Below are 14,032 nucleotides of genomic sequence, written 5' to 3'. Positions count from 1 at the left end.
GAGAAATACCCTTTTCAAAGATATGATGTGGAAGACAGAGGATTGTGTCTCAAAGAGTAGCTTGGTCACGGGAAGGTTTTAAAGGATGCATTTGCTTGTTTGCAGGCTGAGGAAAGGGAAGTAACTGACGGTGCAAGATGATGGAGGAAGTGGGTTGAGACAGGGTCAAATATAAAGAAGAGGACATGGAGAGGAGTGTACAGAGGCTCTGATTGCTTCTGTAAAACCTGAGGCAGATGTCAAACGTGGAGGGGAAGGAATCTCGGGCAAGGCTCTGTGCAGTCTCTGCAGTAGAGCAGACGGTTTAGAGTCTTTCCATGCTCCAGGCTCTAGTGGGCCATCAAGTCACACACGGGCATGTTCCCAGGATACCAACAAGGGTTATTTTTTTTTAATGAATTGCCCAGTTTCCCCCTTGTGATTTATAAATTGATATAAATCTTAAACTTAAAATTCTTTTTTTGCCAAATCGGTAGATATTTCACATTTGAAATGATGTGATTATCTTGTTTTCTAGCTTTGCTCTACTTTACTTTTTGTTTCATAGGTGTGTGGAGAAAAATGTGGTATGTATAACTGAAATAGCAATGAAAAAATTAAAACCCCTATCTAAAAAAAACCCCCGAACCCTGCAACCTAAAAACCCTGTTTCTAAAGGGTCCTCCTTCCCTCCCTCCCTCTTCTCCCTTTTGCTTCCTCTATCTTTTTGGAAAAATGTAGTGGTTCAAGACTGTATTAGTTGTTTTGTGCTAAATAACAAACCTTCCGAAAACTGAGTACTTTAAAACAACAGCCAGTCATTTATCTATGATTTTCTGGGTCTATTGGGCAGTTCTTCTGGTTTAGGCTAGCTCATGCTTCTGATGTCAGTTCATGGCAGATGGCCTATTCACATGTCTTGTGGTTGCCAAGCTATTGACCAGGGTACCTTAGTTCTCCTCCATGTGGCCCCTCTTCTCTGAGTAGCAGGCTATCTTGTGCCCCTTTAGATAGCGGCTTTAGGGTTCCAAGTTCAGAAAGTGCAATTTCAAGCTTATGCTTGCCTCATATTTGCTAATACCACATTGATCAGAGCAAGTCACATGGCATCTCAGATTCAGGGCATGGAGAAATAGACATCTTTTGATAGGAAGAAGAAAAACTTTCTCCATTTTTACGATATACTGCATAGAATCATAATGAAGAGCCAGTAAAAACGGTGAAATTTTGAAGTTTCTTACTTTTAGTACAATCTGTGTTTTGATTTGAGTGCAGGAAAGAAAGTGTACCAAAACAAAGGAATAAAGGAAAATGTTTACTAGGAATAATGAACTCATCTTGTGATAACTTCAGCTTTCCAGCTATTCAGGCCAAATCCAGAGGTATTGGCTCTACCTTCAAAATACATGCAGAACCACTGACCTCTTCTCATGCCTACACTGGTAATGCTGAAGCTCGCATTATCCTCACCTGGATTATTGTGTGTTCCTCTCCCTCCTTAACCCCTGCCAAAGTCTCTTCAAAAGAGCAGCTGGAATGATACTTTAAAAATGTGAGTCAAATTAAGACTCTCGGCACTCCAAACCCTCAAACGGCTTCCCGTTCCGGAAATCATTACAGTGGCCTCACACCCTATTTTCCTGCCTTCCTTCACCCCACCAGCTCTCTCACTTCACCTGCTGCAACCCTTCCCCTTTTGCTCCAGACACAAGGACCTTCTTGCAATTGACTTCTTTCCTGACCAGGCCAAACCTGCTCAGCAATAGGACTTTGCACTGTCCAGTCCCTCTGCCTGGAAAACATTTCCCCCAAATTTCCATGTGACTTGACTTCTTGCCTCTTTTATATCTTTGCTGAGGTGCACCTTAGCGAGGTGTTCCCTGACTTCACTAGTCAAAATTGCGTACCAGTCTTTTTGGCATTTCCCATCTCCCTTGCCTCTCGGTTTTCTCATTTATTAATTTATCGAACACGTCCTCCTGCTAGAATGTAAGCTTCCTCAGGGCGAACGAAGGTTGTTGTGTTTTGTTCACTCATCTATCCTCAGGCCTTGGAATAATCCCTGACATAGAGACATTCTTTAGTATTTGTTCAATAAGTAAATGACATCGACTTCATGGAATTGTGGGGATTCAGTTAGATCGGGCTTCCACAACTTATAGCTTGCTGGTTGTTTTTATAAATCAAGATTTATTGGACACAGTTATACCCATTCATTTATGTATTGTCTGTAGCTGTTTTTGCACTATAACAGTAGAGTTGAGTAGTTGTTAGAGGAGCCTGAAAAACCTGAAATATTTACTATATGGCCCTTGGCAGAAAAAGTTTGCTGATTTCTAAGTTAAGTGATGTATGCCAAGCACTCACTACAATGCTTGGTACATAGACTGGACAATAAATGGTAACTGCTGCTGTAGGTATTGTTGTTATTATCAAAAGAACAGTGTGCAATTTCATAAAGAGTAATGACTTTTTATAGTATTACTGCTCTATGCCTCCTCATATCACAAAGCTAGAACTGTTTTTATTGTGCATTCTTATCATAATTTGACCTCATGCGTAACTAATTGAGAAATGAATAAATTACCTGTCATGGATTGATCACAACTGAGAAAACATAGAAGCTGTTTTTAAACACCTAACAAGGAGCAGCTCTGCTAGATGTGGACCCAGGTGGCCTGGCTTGGTCGGTGGACCATCTGCATTCCTAACACGGGCTCCATGCTACCTCCCAGTATTATTTAAATAAATGAATGTATGTTGAGGCTTAAATATTTTGAGATACCTTTTAACATAATTTCTTAATATCTTAAAATTTATACATTGTCATGATAACTAATTTTTTTTTTTAAATATATTCCAGGAAATAATAAGTCACAAAGGGAGGAGCTGGACTCCATCCTCTTTCTTTTTGAAGTAAGTTTTTGTTAATTCATTTAGCTTTTAAGATTCTTGTCGAAAATATGGTATTGTAGATCTTCAATTTCACTTGAAGACAAATAAAAATGATGGACATGTATTTCCTTCCTTCCTTCCTTCCTTCCTTCCTTCCTTCCTTCCACTTTTACAAACAATGCTGCAAAGAATGTTCTTGTGATTTTTAAAAAAATTTTTTGCAAATATATGGGAGACTTTTTCCTGTGTGGGTACCCGGACATAAAATTATTAGATGGAAACATTTGTACATTTTAAATACTTATATTGCCAAATTACTCTTCAAAAAGGTCATATAAATTTATATGTAAACTAGGTAAGTCTCGTGTAAATTTTCCTAACCAACACTGGAGATGATTTGTCCTTTTCATTTATGCACTCTGACATGTAAAAACAGTTTTTAATATATATTTTTCTGACTACTAGTGAGGTTGTGATCTTTGTATAAACTGTGTGTCCATGTGTGTTGATCATATATTCTCTTTAAAATTGGAACAATGTTTGGGTGTGATTTTTGATCTATTAGTTGAGAGTTTTTCTTGTCCAAATGCATTATACAAGTGGCCAGATTGCTGATACTGTGAGAGGTATACCAGAACCAAATTATAGGTTCTGAAAGTTAATTGTTGGTTATCTAGAAATCACTTAAGGATTAAAGAGACATGTGCTTAGGTTAGTAGTATTAGATCAGCTTTAGGACTGTAAAGGAAAGGCCTAATGTGTGTTTGCTGCAGAACTGGCTACAGGGGGAAGCCAGGGGAGGAAGGCTCTCCATGAGCTTTCTGGGTTTGTGGAATAAAACAGGTATGAAACCTCCAGCCCAGGACTCAGCTCATGGCTGGCGCTCAATAGCTGTGGTTCTTTCTCACCTTTGAGGGCTATACTCCTTCCCCGGAGTAACAGACATTCATGTACATATTTTGTGGTGATTTTGTGTTTTCTGTGGTAATCCTCCTGTGAATGAAACCTGTGCAGTTGTAAGATGTGCAAGGCAGTCCCTCTGGGATGGCAGCTGTGACTATTTTAAAAAGGCTCCATTTATATTATTTTTTTTACATCTTAAATATGTATCTACTGATCATCATTTGTTTAAACTATTCCATTAATTTAAATTATTTTATTTATGTAATAGTTGATGTATTTACTAAAGAACTTACATATGCACATTTTGAAGCATGACAGTTAAGCCCATACTCTTGCCCTCCTCTGTCTCCCCGATTTTAAGAACTAGAAGCTACTTAGGTGCTCCTCCTTGATCCCGTCTTTTCTGTCCCCTTCCCTGCATTTTGTCATTCCATTTCTTTTAAAAAATGGTTTTACCACAAGTATTTGTATCCCTAAATGCATTGTGTAGTTTTGTTTGGTTTTGAGTGTGGTAGATGGTCTTACATGGTACATAATCATCTGTGGCTTGCCTTTTACACTCAACATTATTTCTAAGATTTATCCTTGTTTTTCAATTTAGCCCTGGTTCATTCATTCCATTCCCATTGCTGGATTAAGTGAATATATATGATTTTTTTTAATTCCAACATTTTGTTATTTATTTATTTAGGCTTTCTTGGTAGACAGACAGACATTTCCAGTCTCATTGTTCTTTTCTTTCCTTGTTTTCCCTGTCTTGGCTGTTAAAGACATTTAAACAAGTCTCTTTGCCTCCTCCAGAATCTGAGCCTTCTTATCCAGATGCAACAGTAAGTTAGAATTACTATATGAGGTCTGACAATTAAGTTTGTGAACTTGTTGCAACGATGTTGCTAATCTTTGATATCAGAGGGATTATTCATTATGAATTTGTACCAACTGGACAGTTAACCAGGTTTACTATTTGGAAGTGCTGAAAAGGCTGTGTGAAAAAGTTAGATGACCTGAACGTTTTGCCAACAATTCATGGCTCTTGCATCACAACAATGCACCAGCTCACACGGCACGGTCTGTAAGGGAGTTTTTAGCCAGTAAACAAATAACTTTTGGAACACCCTCCCTACTCACCTGATCTGGCCCCCAGTGACTTCTGCCTTTACCTGAAGATGAATGAAATATTGAAAGGAAGACATTTTGATGACATTCAGGACATCAATGGTAATACGACAAAAGCTCTGATGGCCATTCCAGGAAAAGAGTTCCAAAATTGCTTTGAAGGGTGGACTAGGCACTGGCATCGGTGCAGAGCTTCCTAAGGGGAGTACTTCGAAGGTGACTGTAGTGATATTTAGCAATGAGGTATGTAGTACTTTTTCTAGGATGAGTTCGCGAACTTAATTGTCCAACCTCATAGTATCCTGCCCGGTTTGGGAAAATATCAGGCCAAGCTTTCTTACACTGGCACATATCTGATGCCGAGGAGGGCACATGCACTCTACCAGTCCTAAAATACAGAAATATATATAATTATTAGCAAAACTCAGTTCTGAACTATTGTGGAGATTTAGGTTTTTAAGTAACCATGGACAAGGACCTGATTAGTACAATATAAATTATAGAAAATTATTCTGATGACACATACAATATTTGCTTTTTAGGCAGAAAACTTTTTTATAATATTAGTAGCAGACTAATAGTTCAAGAAATTTGTCCTACTCTACAGAGAGAAAACTCAACTTGACTAACTTACTTTTGATATTCAAATTTATTTAATTAATTGTATTTAGCTCAACCATACATAAAAATTTCTCAAGATTTTCCTTTACAAACCTACAACTTTCCTAGTCCCTCTTAGTTTGTTTCTTCAGAAATAACCATCCTTAGACAAACTACTTTCTTTCAGTTCCTTCAAAAATGTATCCAGACCTTATACCTTCCTTGAAAATACACATCATTTCCTTTCATATTAATTAAAATCGGTAACCTTCAGAATCTTAATTTCTACTGACAACTAAATGTAAGCAATTAGCACTTCCATTGGCAAATCCAGGAACATACTCTGCAACCTTCAAAAGCATAGACTTTTTAATAAAAATGCAAGATATGTTTATTAACAAATCTTAATTTATCTTTTAATGTTCCTATGACAAGAAGCCAGAAATAGATTAACTCAGACCTATCTAATAATTAATATTTCAGCATTTCATTATTTTAAAATACCTAAGTATTCAATAATTTTTATCATTTAACACAGCTTAACAATTAAAATCTTAAGTTGCCAACAGATGCTGGGAAACCATGTCCAAGCATCCACATCATATAGTTATTACTAAAAAGTTTCATCTAAAATGTTACTTTAGTTATTTCTTATTCTTAACTCTGTGAGATTTTAAAGTTAATTATTACCCAAGCTATTTTCTTGACAAATTTTGTAACAGAGATAACATGAATTTATTTTTGTAACCTCAGGTAAAACAAAAGATACCATATTTAATGTTAATAACCTTAAAAGACATGTCTGTTTAACCAAAAGTTAAACGAACCTTAGTATCAAATATTTTTTTAGATCACATGATCCTGAAAAGTACTTGAGTCAGTTTTTATTATTTTAATTTATATAAGCACTTAATCTTTTTTCTTTAAGCCAATCAAATATTATAATCTGGTAATACTATCTGGAGGCAGAGACATCATATCACAAATAAACCATAAACAAACACAGATATCAGAGACCAGCAATTGCAGAGAGGACAGTTCCAAGGAGGCTGTAAAAAAGGTGGGAGATTGGAAAAGGAAAAGGAGAAAGAGAAAAAAAAAAAGGGAAAGGACAGAGTAGAGATGAACAACAACAACAAAAAAGCAAACAAACCAGAAACCAAACCAGATGAATACTCACAGAGACTTACTAACCCGTGGTTTCTAAATCCTATCAGTTGCTTTTCTTCTCACCAATTTAGGTGTTTATAGGAGGCTGTCACCCAGAGGGGTAGAGCCAGGAGAGTTCCGGAGACAAAGAAGTTCTTGGTAGCTGCTAGAACGTCCCTGTAATCCCCTCCCCTGGGCCAGCCAGCCACAAGCGGCAGGGATTTTACGAACTTAGGTCCAATACTGCTTGTCACCTGGGGCCCAAAAACTTGTGTCAAGGGTTGGTGAGGAGAAAAGTGTACTTTATTCCAGCAGCTAGGGAAGATGGTAGACTAGTAGTCTAACAAACTTCATGTCAGTTAGCAGAGAGAAATACTGGCAATTCTTAAGAAGACAGCCGAGGGGAAAGTCTTGAGGAATAGTGGGGCTACCTCCATGACTGCGGGGGTAGTGGTTCGTCCTGATACCTGGGTGGGAGATGGGGGTGTGTCCCTGAGTCTCCGAACAATGGGTCGTCGAACTCTGGGTTATGGATCTAATAGGTACCTCACCTCGTACCAAGAGGGAGCCAACGAGAGAAACTGACTGACTGTTAGCTACGAGGGCGTCCCTAGTGCTATGAAGGTCAAGGGTCGTGGACCCAACCTCATGAACGTCCCCAGGAGTATCCATTTACTAACTGATGCTCCAGCAAGTCACTGGAGGTGCTTTCCCGGAAGATCGGATGAAAGGTGAAAGTAGAGGAGATAGGGAGGGAGAGAGAGCGGGGAGCCTCACACCGTTTGGCCTTGGGAGTCCTTTGGTGAATAGGTCAGGCTTTTGATTCCGCTGGAGAGTAATCCCAGCCAGGAAACGTCAGTTTCTGCCTAACCCGTGGGGGATTCGCGAGACACTCGCAGAAACTAGAGAGAAAGGAGACCAACTAGCGTGTGTGGATTTGCCCCTGGGTGAGCTGCCACTGCCAACTGCACCACATGTTGGAGAGTAGGTATCAGAGGGGATAGAGCCCAGATGGGCAGGAGAGAGCATCCCTGTACGGGCCACCAAAATGTTGTGGTCACCACTCACAGATTGTGGAAGAATTCACCAGGCACAAAGGAACAGAAGTTAGAAAGTTTATTTAAGAAGGAAAATATTGGCAGAGGAGTTGCCAGGGACAGAGTCTAAGGTTAGACAGTTGTGCTGAGTTTCTGTTTAGCTGGTGTTTTACGTTCTCCAACCAGGATGTAATTTGCTTCAGCCTGTAGTGGAATCTTCTGCTGTGTTCAGTTTTGTCTGTTGGAGTTGGGGAAGGTTCACTTAAACTTATCACAACCTTAGCATATGTTATGTAAACTTAAGTTGGAGCCATGCCCTGGAATTGGCTGCTCTCTCCGAGGCTTGTTCCTGTTTACCCATACCTGTTTTATCAATTAAGAATAATGTTTTCTGTAAATTTTTGGTAGGTAGTCTTTGATCAGGATAAGGAATTTTGTTTCTATTCCTAGTTTGGTAAGATTTATAAATAATCATATGGGTTTTGAAGTTTTTGAATGTTGTTGTCTGCATTGATTAAGAGAACTTATATGACGATTCTTCATGAATCAGTGTGGTGAATTACAGTTCTGAATTCTTGGGAGGTTAACGTTTTGTTTGTGTTTTCGGATCTGTGTTCACAACTGACATGGGCTTAAACCTCCCTTCCGCATGCTGTTTTCAAATGATCCCGTTTTGAAGGGCATAGAATCTGTTGTCAAGCCTTTCTTCTTTTTCTGTTATGTAAAATAGTTTGTATAAGATTGGAATGGTCTGTTTCTGGAATGATTTTAGTCTTTCCTGTATAAACTATCTGAAACTGGTGCTTTTTTGTTTTTTTAATTTTAACTACTTATTTAATTTTTTTAATAGTTTCAGTATTATTTTAGGATTATTCAGGTTTTAGTATTATTTTAGGATTATTATTCTATTTTTTCTTGATTCAGGTTTCGTAAATTATATATTTTTCAAAGAATTAGAAGAATTCTAAGAATTTGTTATCACCAAAGTTTTAAAACTTATCTGCACGACCCTTTTTCTAAAGGTCATAATTTCTCCAGTTTTATCTGCTCTAGATTAATCTTCATTGTCTTCAAACAGTTGTTATTTATATTAGGCATAGTGGTGGTGAGGGGGGAAGTATTTGTGTCACATTTCACAGATATTATTTTGCTGTATCTTCTAGTTGCTGCTGTAGTTTTAAACTCTTGTCTCAGTCCAATTGTTGTTCCTTTAAATGCCTTTTCTCTCTTGCTTTTCTTAATATCTTTTTCATAATCTTTGGTGCATTCTGCAGTTTTACCACAAAATGAAGATTTCTTATCTTTCTTGGTATATATTTATGCTTCCTATATTTCTGAATTCAAATCTTTTATAATTTCTGTAAGATTCTCAGCTACCATCCTCTCAAATATTGACTCTTTTCTGTTCTTTCTGGCCATACTTTTTGGGTTCCTATTTAAACTTCGTGACCTGTCCTGTGTGTCTCTTAAGCTTGCTTTTGTCCTCTCTTCCCTTTATCTTTTTGGGTTCTATTCTGTGACATTTCTTCAGTTCTTTCTTCCTGTGCACCAACTCTCTTCATTTGGGTCTAATCTGCTGCTTAGTTATTCCATTGAGTTTTAAATTTCAGTGATTCTTTTTCATATTTTAACTTCTTTTGGTTTGGTATGTGTCTGGTTGCTTTTGATAGTCTTTTGATCCTTGTTCATTTTTAGACACCTTTTATTTTCTTAAACATTTAACATGTAACAATTCATCTTCTATATCTGATTATTCTAGTATCTGAAGTCTTTTGTTGTCTGAATTTGTTGGTTATTTCTGCTGTCTCATAATGGCTTGTTTTCGTGCATGTTTTGTGATGTGATTTTGAGATCAGATTTAATAGAATATAAATATAATGTTTTAATCCTGTTTTTTTTTTTTTTTTTTCCTCTGGAGGGCTTTGTCTTTGCTTTTGCCAGGAGTCTGGGAGTACTCTTGACTGGTATCATTGTGGCTCCATTTGAGGGTCCTGATTTATTCATGGAATCTCAGGTTCAGTTTCTCAAAATTACCATGTTGTGGGAACTGGGGTCTGGAGGGCACAGACATCTGTAGACTTGCATTAGCTGAAACCCTGCATTGTTTTTTTTTTTTGAGCTCATTGCTTACAGATCAGGTTTTGGCTCACTTTTTTTCTCTTCTACCATTTTTTATGGTAGTTTCCCTGTGTCCTCCAAAGTCTAGAAATATTTTGATAATTGTACTTTTTGTCACTGATCTCGTGTCTAGTTGTCCTGAAACAGGAAAGCCCATCAGAGACTGTCGTCCTATACCTCCCACAGAGCAGGTTTCAGTACCTTCTCATGTCCATAAATTCTAGATTAGGGAGGGTTTTATTACTGATACATTACCATCTACAGAGGATTAGTTGCCTATATAATAGAACGGATATGTATTATTCAAAGCTTAATAAAACTCATTTTGCATAGTAAATATGAATGAATAATAAACTTGCATTACTTTTGTTTATGCTTATGTTTTTTCTCTCTCTCTCTGGCTTTAGAAGTTAGGTTGTAATTTGTATTGTTCTTTCTGAGAGTTAAGTAACTTATTGCTACTTTCTACAAGTTAGTGCCATATAAAGCAATAGTTTCTGAGGATTTGGACGTAAATACTTATCAAGATCTAAATAATTGGGAAAGGCTCCCTTAAGACATGTTAAATCACAGAAGGGAATCTGTGTAGAGATGTCTATAATATGAAATGGACTGGAAGAAAGCATAGAGGAAAGCACGACAGAAGAGTCCATAAAGAGACCTGCTGTGTGTCTTTGTAAATCAGGGGCAATCTGGAAGGGAATCTTTGAAAAAGGAAACAGTAGTTTTTAGATGTGGTGAGCTACCGGAGACATTACTTACTCTAATAGAGCAAGTGATGTGCAATCAAGTCTGCCAGCCCAGTGTAAGCTGCAGTTTCAGGTAGCGAGCAGACCTTTCCCTTGGAAGTTGACCTCCAGTCACCTTTGCTTGTGGCTTCAAATCTGTGTACCACTTAAGAGTTTCTGTTGTTGCTACTTCAAGGAGATGTTTGTCACTTTTTTTTATTGAGGTTATGGCTTTAATTTTATTCTTATTTTGAAAACATATTTCATCTATCATTGCTGTGTGTTTCAGATGGGAGTGTGGCACTCCATAAAATGAATATACATTGGCATTTTGACCAGAATGTAAATGTTTTACATGGGTCATCCTTTTTAATCCTTTCCTTCTGAAGTAGATTCTGTCTTCCAGTTTTTAATAAATGGAATAATGAGAGCTTTGTCATGTTAGGTGATTTGTCCAAGATTGCACATGTATCAAATGGTAATTAGAGATTAAATCTCTGGTCCAACTTTAGAACCCATTTCCTTAACTCATTGTCATACTGCCTACCATTTAGGAGTTTTGATATTCTCCTGCTAGTCAAGCCGTATTCCACAGCCCGTCTATTCCAGCATGCACCTATTGTACAATTCATTCATTTATTATACACAATTACTGGGTACCTGCTGTGTGTCAGGCACACTTCTAGGTTCTGGAGATAGGGCAGTGGGCAAGACAGACAGAACCCCCTGCTCTCATGGAGCATATATTACATTTCATAGTAAACTCAAGAGTCCACTGGTAAGAATGAATTTATGTCAGAGCTCCAAAATTCTGAATGTTCCTTTTTAGAAGTTTCACTTAGTGGTGGCTACCTCCATAGAGGAAAAGGAGGATTGGTGTAAAAATGTAAGGCACCTGGTGAATGGGCTTTAAATTCAAATAATTCACTTGACTTTGAGAACCTTCTGGACTCCACAGTTGAGAGGTTATTTTAATGGTACCTGGGATTTGTTTTAATCAGGTATGGTAAGACACACAGACATGAAAATGATTGTATGACGGAATAAGTTTTTATTGTAGACACAATTCCCTAGCAATAGGAGGCACGACATATCACCTAGGGCTATACAGAGAAGCACCAAGGTAAAATGAGTAGGCAGTCTTTTTCAGGTTTTTTGGGGGAAGGAATGGGCAAGGCAAGGTAAGCAAGCTAAGCAGGTCTAGGATTGGATAGTTTGAATGATTTTGGTGGGCTCTGGATTTTAGGGGTGGTCCCTATTGTACAGTAGGGTGATTTGGGCAAGGGGTTAGTGTCCCAGAGTATGAGAGCCCATAAAAGGAGGTGGTTGGTGGTATGGACTTAGGATTGGTTAGTTGATTGAAATATCAAAGGCATGCTGGCAGCACTATCTCTAGGAATTCACTAACCATAGGAGGGGCAGTCGCTTCCAGGTCAGCAAAGCCCCAGAATGTCAGAGCTTCAAGAATACAGAAAATGAGAAAATATAGTTATTACAGATATATTTCAAGTCGCCATGTTATATGCCGTCCCCCTTTAGTAGAGAAATGAAATAGTTTGGAGTTCTTTATATATGGTTAAAAAAAGCTGCTAGAATGTGATAGCAAGGCATTTCCTTACCCTCCCAACCTCTAATTAAAATATAATATGCATTGACAGAACAGATTTAATTTCAAACTTACACATCTTTTGACCTCAGAATGCTACTCACTCATCTGTTTTTCATTATCACAGTTAGAAATCACAGATATACAGGACATTTGATTTATAGATTTCTAACTTTTAAGTTTATCCAAATTACCCCCTCAAATTAAACAAACACTGTTTTTTTCCTTCCTAGAGAATGTGTTCTTTATAACTCGTAGAGTGTGGCTGGAGTTGGTCTAACGGCAGAGTGCCCGTCGGGCCCCTGTGTAGCTTTCTTTCACATTTTGTTTGTCTCTGGAAGTGCTCTGTCACACACACTGCTCTGCTTCTTGCCCCTTTACCTCTTTTTGCATAGTTTCACTTCTGCCTCTTGCTTCATGCAGTTATGTTTTCAGGACTGCCCTTTGCTCTCCTCATCAGGTCCATTCTTTCAGGCTCTGTTCATACCCACTAATTTCTTTTGGCAACTCCAGCTAGAGCTGCCCGCTCTCTTCTGTGAACTCGTGTAGTACGTCCCCTCTTGTTGCCTTTTGAATATAGCTGGATGTCCTTAGTTTTCCCTTAAGGTGCTGTCTTAGCGTCCTAATGAGACTGTAAGGTTCCTGAGGCCAGCAACCATTATTTATAATCCTTTGTATCCCCCACAGTGATTCGCACCTGTTAATAGTTATTGTGTTTCCCCGAAAATAAGACCTAGCCGGACAATCAGTTCTAATGTGTCTTTTGGAGCAAAAATTAATACAAGACCCGGTCTTATTTTACTATAATATAAGACTGGGTCTATAACATGATATGATCTGATCTGATGTGATATGATATAATTAATATAATATAATACAAATATCAGTATAATATATACCGGGCCTTATATTAATTTTTGCTCCAAAAGACGCATCAGAGCTGATTGTCCGGCTAGGTCTTATTTGGGGGAAACAGGGTATTGTTGGATTAAAGCCTCTTAAATTCTTAATTTATCTCCCATGGGGTGATTTGGTATTGTTATGTTAAAGACATTTTCTTGTGTCACCTAAAACTCCCTGGATAAAGAGATAGGGGAAAGATAGCAGAAGGCTGGTGAGGTGTAGAGGAAGCTTTGACACTAACAAGCTGTGTGGCCTTGATGAAAAGTACTTAACCTTTCTTTAACTCAGCATCCATGTCCAGAGAGTCAGGGAATGGGACTAGCTGAGCTCTGGGGTCTCTTCCAGCTCTACAACTTAACGATGCTGCAAATGTAGCTTTGTTTGAAGTCTTCAAAACAAGTTCACTAGGGAAGTCATTTTTAGCATGAGATTTAGTTTTATGCTTTCATATAGTTTTAAATATTAAATTAACTTTACTCTGACTAGCCTTTGTATATCTAAACGTCTCAGTAGCTTTTCCTCTAGAGCATCTCTGTTCAATAGAACTTTCTGTAATGATGGGATTATATATCTGCACTATCCAGTTAGGTATCCACTAGCCACATAGGCTGTTTAGTGCTTGAAATGTGGCTGGTGTAACTGAGTAACTTAAATTTTAATTTTCACTAATGTAAATTCAAATTTGTATTGCGAATGGCTACTGATTAGACAGAGCAGCTCTGTGGTCTTCCATCAGAGCCTTGTTATCCCATGTGGAAGACTCACTCCTCTTTGTTAAACACTCCTCTTTGTGGTTAGTCCTCAGCATTTGCACATCTCTGTCCTCTGGGGCAGAGGACTTAAGGGTTAGCTTTTCACACAAATGGTTTCCGTGAGCTTCTCAGGCGTTGTTACCAAAGTGCCCTTGGCCGAGGGGAATGAGCATTTACCTCCGTAGGTTGGGGAAGCATGGCTTCCAAGTGGCTTTCTGTAAACACAAAAATGAAAAGCCACACACA

At 38.1% G+C, this 14,032-nt stretch overlaps 1 protein-coding gene across 4 annotated transcripts in view; it reads left to right on the top strand.

Annotated features, from left to right (window-relative positions):
* Nucleotides 1-14,032, top strand: part of RALGAPA2 (Ral GTPase activating protein catalytic subunit alpha 2) — a 316,937-nt gene that overhangs the window by 24,617 nt on the left and 278,288 nt on the right. For all 4 annotated transcript variants that reach the window (XM_033094559.1, XM_033094558.1, XM_033094556.1 and 1 more), the window contains exon 3: nucleotides 2,843-2,895. In XM_033094559.1, coding sequence (XP_032950450.1) covers nucleotides 2,843-2,895 — 53 coding nt within the window. The remainder of the gene's footprint in view (nucleotides 1-2,842; nucleotides 2,896-14,032) is intronic.

Source organism: Rhinolophus ferrumequinum, chromosome 23 (assembly GCF_004115265.2).
Source record: "Rhinolophus ferrumequinum isolate MPI-CBG mRhiFer1 chromosome 23, mRhiFer1_v1.p, whole genome shotgun sequence".
NCBI lineage: Eukaryota > Metazoa > Chordata > Mammalia > Chiroptera > Rhinolophidae > Rhinolophus > Rhinolophus ferrumequinum.
Note: the sequence above shows the minus strand (reverse complement) of the source record. Positions and strands in the feature narration are given on the sequence as shown.